This window comes from Fukomys damarensis, unplaced genomic scaffold, assembly GCF_012274545.1.
Source record: "Fukomys damarensis isolate Sample0158 unplaced genomic scaffold, DMR_v1.0_HiC HiC_scaffold_14, whole genome shotgun sequence".
NCBI classification, from domain to species: Eukaryota; Metazoa; Chordata; class Mammalia; order Rodentia; family Bathyergidae; genus Fukomys; species Fukomys damarensis.
Genome location: NW_022900926.1, coordinates 16,200,798 through 16,207,300, shown reverse-complemented (window position 1 = coordinate 16,207,300; position 6,503 = coordinate 16,200,798). Strand labels below are relative to the sequence as shown.

The 6,503-nt window shown below is 41.8% G+C and overlaps 1 protein-coding gene across 8 annotated transcripts in view; it reads left to right on the top strand.

Annotated features, from left to right (window-relative positions):
- Positions 1–6,503, top strand: part of Zc2hc1b (zinc finger C2HC-type containing 1B) — a 69,299-nt gene that overhangs the window by 489 nt on the left and 62,307 nt on the right. For all 8 annotated transcript variants that reach the window (XM_010626615.3, XM_010626620.1, XM_010626623.1 and 5 more), the window contains exon 2: positions 4,826–4,887. In XM_010626615.3, the coding sequence (XP_010624917.1) occupies positions 4,826–4,887 (62 nt within the window). The remainder of the gene's footprint in view (positions 1–4,825; positions 4,888–6,503) is intronic.

The window sequence follows — 6,503 nt, the reverse complement described above, 5'->3', positions numbered from 1 at the left end:
CAAACTCGGGATCTTGTGCTTGTGAGGTAGGCTGCAGCACCACTGAGCTAAATCCTCAGCCCCCAACATTTTTAAATAAAACTTGGCTGTAGAAATAGGTATAGAATGCCAAAGAGTTTTAATTGCTAACCTGCAAAAACAGAAAGGGTTAATTGATGGTTATGTATTAGGAATTTAAGTCCTGAAAGGATTGGGTACTTATTTTGGAGGCCATCTCAACTGAAGGTTCTCAGGACCAGCAAATCTGAGACACTGGCTGTCATTCTGTCATGGTGCTGTTTATGTTTATGTAGGGCAGTGGTGGAGAACGTAGTCGTTTGTCACAGTAGACTTGGTATCAATGTAAATTCCAAAAGGTTTACTGTCACTGATACAGGACTTAATGGACATTGACAATTACAGGGGTGATAAATCTACAAGTCTTGACTAAGTAAGTATACAGTGATAAAGTGAAGAAATCCCAGACTTACAGATGCTAACTTTATTCTGGAGAACAAATTGATTATAATTTAAATTTATAGTATTTTATTTTTATCTCCCTCCACACACAACCCAGCAGCCTGGAATCCCCTTTCCACAGCCAGGCACTCAGGTTGGCTGATGTTTGAGCCATTTATAAAGGATGGTTGGGAACTGAACATATAGGCCCCATGCTAAATGGTGGAAGTCCCCAGAGGTCAGGTTTTTGCTGTCAAGAACTATTAGGCCAGGAAAGGCAGGTTGTAAGCTGCACAGATAATTGGCAGAGGGGTCAGTGCGCCAAGTACCACTCAGAATGAGAACCATAGTGCTCACTGTTCCCCCTAAGTCTCTCGTGACAGATAAGCCTTCACTGGGCTTGCTGTTACCACCTCCCTGTAAGCATTTCCCTGAGTGTGTGTGTAAAAATGGCATTCTCCCTCCCCTGCTTTAGGTTCTCTGTGGTGCATGAGACCATTTTCTCATCATCTCCCTGGAGCAGATGAGGCAGAATTTTTGCTTATAGCTTTGTCATTAGTGACTAGGACAAGGCCTGGCATTTGGTAGTCTCAAGTAGTGTCTGAGTGAAAGAGTCAGAAAGACATTTCAGAAAAAAGTACTTAAACTTGGAGGAACCAGCAGCACCCACATTCAGTGGGAGTAGCAAGAAAAGGGCCTGTGTGAAGCCGGGTGAAGGACAGTCATGAAGAATTTGCCTACTTTGTTTTACTCTTGTTTTATTAAAGTACTGTCCATGGTTGGTTTAAAACCACTTTCTTACCACTGTAAAAGTTTTAAGTATCTTAGCTGCTGTGGCCCTTTGTGTATGTTATCTGTGATGCACTGTGCCCACAGTCTCCATTGTGATGTGACCCTGTCACCAAGGTGAAGGTCTAGTCATCTTGGAACTTTACTGCTAATATTTTCAGTATGTTATGTTGTTGTCTTCTTTGTTTCCCTGTATGTTGATGTTGGTTCACTTTTATCTAGTTAAAGAGCAGGAGGGAAAAGGGCAGAAGAAGATAAACATTCTAATAGCCTTTGAGTTTTCGTTGTGAAACTTAAGAGATAATATGCAATAGACATAAGCCCACTATTCAGGCTAAGAAATAGAATGTAGAAGCTGCCTACAGAAACTGTCAGTTTCATTCCCCTCTTTCTGCTCAGGAAACACAGTCATCTATATTCAGACTGTTCTACTAGACATCTCTCCCCGCACCCTGTATTGTTTTATCTTCAGACCATCTGAATGGTAGAATGGTATCCTAAACACAAGAGCATCTATGTTTGAACAACTGAAAGAGAAACCTAAAGCTGGCTGTGTGAGGGCAGCATTGGCTACCATTAGGTGAAGGCAAGTCTTGGAGGAGTTGAACTGGGTCTGACTTGAGCCTCCACAGTCTACAAGATCTTTGTGTGTGGCAGAGAGCGAGGTGACAGCATCCTGGATCTGAAGAGATGCACACAGGGTTGTATGCTTGGGTTCTATTTTCTGCTTCTAAGTTACCATGATCTACCTAACTCTGTCTCTCAAGATCAATGTAGATCCTTATGGGATAAAAGGAGCATCCTCTTCTCATCTAAACATGAGGATGCGAAAGAGATAGCAGATACTCACTGAGCCAGTAGAGAACAGAAAGGCAGTTTTCTGTGGATGTGCTACCCTAAGGTTACAAAGGCAGGAAGTATCTTGGTCCTATCAACATCTCTGTTGCTAATCACACACCTCCAACTGGGGCTGCTTGCTGCCTGCCTCTGGAATGCCTTTTCTCCCTCTGAAGTTGTGTTGCCTTTTCCAGTATCTTTTCCTCACTCATTTGTGAATCACGTGCTCCACTAATTTTACAAGAATGTACTTGGAATGTAAACCTTTTGAGAAGTTAGATATTTGCAAATGTCTTCTACTTTCATATTTAATTCATAGTTAAATGATACAGAATTCTAGGGTATAGATTATTTTACCTTGGAAGTTTAAAGCATCTTTTCTATATATTTTAATTTCCCAATTTGTTGTTTGGCAGTATGAAACCATTCTGATTTTTTCCCATTAAGTTTATTGGTACATTTAAGCAAACAATAGTCACATTTATCATTGGAATTTTTTTTTAAGAGCATGAAAAATTTATTGAGAGAAAGAAAGCTGTCTAAGAAGACAGAAGGGGGACCTGAAAGTGGGTTGCTCACTCACCCTAATTTTCAAAGATATTTTATACAGCAAAGCCATGTGATGAGGTGGGTACAAAATGGGATAAATCTGTAAGACCCAGTATCATTGGGATCTTGTACCTTCACATGACAGACTCAGGTTCAAGCCTCGTGTTACCACTTGTGACCTGTGATCTGAGAGCAGTCAGTCCCCATGACCCTGCATTTTCTTGATGGTTAAAATAATACAAACCCAGTCTGAGGATATAGCACAGTCAAGCATGTGCCTAGCATGCATGAAGCCCTGGGTTCAATCCTCCCAGTGCCACCAAAAGAGTACTAACCCTGTTTCACAGGGCTCTATGAGGAGCACATGAGGAAACAGCACCATATAATTATTATTCTAGTACTCATAACAGTAGTTTATCCTTCACTAGTGTCTTAGAAAAAGCAATAGATTTATAATTAGGGTGAACAGTTTTATGTGGCGGGGGGAGGTTGGGGTTACTTTCCTGAAAAAAAATAATGGAAGACACAGTTTTAGAATCTGAAGGCTGAAAGAACAGAAAGGGAGAAAGATTGCTGTGTGATGAGACGGCTGTCCTGAGTTGAAAACACAATACCAGTTAGCAGATGAGAGAAGAAAATTTAAATCAATAACATCTGTAGTGGGCTACCGGTCAGCCTCCTGTGAACCAGACCTTCCTTTTGCAAAGTCTCTTCCCTTGGTTTCTGTGACCCTGTTCTCTCCTGCTTCTCGTGGCTTATCGTCATCATTTTCTTGGCCCCTAAGTATAAGTCTCCCTAAGGTTCCTCTCCGTACTGCTCTTTCCATGACTTCCCTGGCAAGATCGTGCTTCTACTTCATTTCTCAAAGCTTCCATCTGTGTCTCTGGCCCTGACCTCTCCCTCATTTCCATCCTGCTGGCGGGACGAATCTACTTCAATTCACTATTTCCAAGGCTGAGGTCACGTTTCTTCCTGAAATGGCCCTCCTTTCCAAGCTCCCATTTCTATCCACAGCCCCACCACCTTGAGCTGCCTGTCAACTTAGCATGGCCCTAGACATTCTCTGGTTGTCACTTCCTAGGCTCTCCCCAGCTGGTCACCTTGCGAACCCTTGGATGTAACACCTCCCATTTCCTCTTTCCATTGAGCCTTTGATTCCAGCTTTTTAACTAAATCTCCCTCTTCTCCTTGCCCTTCCCTTCTCCCCTTTGTCTGGGAACTTCCACAGCTCTGGACAGCTCCTTCCAACTCAGTGTTCCTGGTCGCTTTCCTTGTTTGGAGCGTAGAGCCCAGATTATTATTCCAAAATCAAGTCATGCTCAGACCACAAACTTCCTAGAAAATCGTTGTGTAATAAGCTCCAGATGAACTAAAGGAACTATTAGAAGCCCGTAATGTTTTGCTTCTCTCTTGACTCTTTCTGGACTTCTCTCTTACGACATTCTGTGCTTTTCTATGCTGGACCATGTGTGGTTTTTCTCACATTTCCACAGAGTGGCACATAGCAGATTATTAATTATTTGTTGAATGAGTGATTGGTCTTATGGTAGAAACAAAATTCTTGTTTGAATTATACCTTTAACTAGCATTTGTTGAATATTTTATTCTGTGTTGGGTACCCTGAGGCTCTTGGGATACAGTAGGCACAGTCTCAGTCTGCAGCCTTTCATTTAGGAGGAATTCCAAAGGTGTTACCATTGGATCATTTATATAGTTATACTTTTAAAAAATGTATATATTGCATATATATTGTGTTTTGAGACAAGGTCTTGCTAATTAACCCCAACTGGCCTTGAACTCACGTTGGTCTTGAACTCGCAGTGATCCTTCTGCCTCAGCCTCCTGGGTGCTAGGATGATAGGCAGGCACTCATGCCTGGCTGTGACTTTATATTAAGGTGTTAACTTTGTACACATGTCTAAACATAGCTATCAGACACTTTGTTGAAGTATATATTGATTACTAAATCCAATGATGATACTCTGGTTGCCTGAAGGTTACACAATTTACTTGTGAGGTTAGTTTATATCAGGAAAGGAAAACACAGGTAAGTTTACCCAAGGTCTTTCAAAGAGAAGGAAGCAGTTGGTGGGAGGGAAAAGATGGTGAGGATGTCAGGCCCCTGAGGTCACCGCTCACCAGCCATCATCATTTCTCGGCTGGCTGGGCAATTCCACGGAACTAACATAATGTGCTCTTGACTCTTATGCAGATGGTAATCAGGAGCTGTTTCCCTGTGAAGTCTGTGGAAGACGCTTTGCAGCAGATGTTCTGGTAAACATAAAGACATTCTGTAGATGTGTTTCATTGGAGTCAAATGAACTGTCAAAGTCGGTGAGGAGCTGGCGGTGCCAAGATTGAAGACAGATGTGGAGGGGAAGGAAAGGAAGACAAGTACACAACCTGTGGCTGCCAGCCCCCAGGACACTGGGCACACGAATGCCGCCATATTCAAAAGTGACCCTGATAACCGTGCTGTTCCTAAAAGCCAGATGGAGGGGTCTTGGTGCAGCCGACTACCCCTTCAGAGGTTCTGGCTCTTCTTCCTTTTCTTTAAGCATCAAAAATTCAAATTTCAAGGTCTAAAACACCAGGGAAATTAGCTAGTCAAAAGGAATGAACGTTGAATTTCAGGCATCTGGAAACTTGGCTTTTAGCCCCAAATTTGTCACTAATTCTGACAAGTCCTTTAACCTTCCTGTTTTCTGTTCTGTCCCATATTCAGAACCCCCCAATCTGGGGCGTTTTATGGCATTTGAATGAAATAAAACAAATCAAGCCCTGATCCAAGATCTCTTATCTAGATTCAAGCTATGTGGCAGGTTCCTCGGTTGGTAGCTATAAAATTGAATCTACTTCAAAATTAGGAAATAAATGGTAGACCCAAATATTATAAAGAGATTCCTAGAAAGATGACTGATTAAAAATCTAAATAATGGGGTTGGGGATTTAGCTCAGCAGTTCTGCCACTTGCCTTGCAAGGGCAAGGTCCCAATTTTGATGCCTGGTACCAAAAGCAAAAGCAAAAACAAAACAAAACAAAAAAACCTAAGTGATGATGTGATCAGAGCATTTAAGATCAAGGAGGTGTATCTCAAAAGATTTGGACTATAAGCCTGACTATGTTTAAAGGCTACAAAATGAAGTTGCAGGTTTTATTTTTTTCTAGGGAATTTAAAAAATAAAATGTCTGTTCTTATTAACTAGGAAATTTTAGAGGGAGCTCTTGGGGCCTGTTGTATCCCAACAGTTCCACAGGGGCCTGCTCTGCCTTTGCCATCCAGAAGCTGCACCTCTGGAAGTAGGTTTGAGTCCTGGGCGGTGCATGTGTGGAGGGATCAATGAAGGTCTGGTGTGTTTTGGATACTCTTGAGTTTCACTCCCTCAGCATATCTCTAGGCTGCAGAGAAGGTCTGACTGAGCGATCTGACATCCTCTTCATTTGGTTTAACATGGGGTGGCTTGTTCTTATCTTGCTGTAGTGATTTTTTTTTTCAGTGTAGTGATTTTTATAGAGCCTACACTGTGTTGGTTGGGGGATAAAGTCACTTTGTAAATGCTAGCTATTATGTGTCACATATCTACCAAGAAGGGCAAAGTGTTGATGTCATCCCATAGAGACCCAGTAACAGACTTAAGAAAGGTGGTATACAGGCAGAGCTCTAGATAGTGGTTCTCTAGTTTTTGTGCCAAAAATGCTGCATACTTAAAGGACTGCTGGTTGGAATAAAGAGTGCGGTGCTAAACTTCTAGAGTTAAATATGCAAAAAACAAATCAAAGTAAATCTTATTTCATTGTCCTATTACCTTTTCATCACAAAAGCAAAATACCTGAGATATTCTTACAAGAGGAAAAGGGTTACTTTGGCACACAGTTTCTGAGGGTCCAG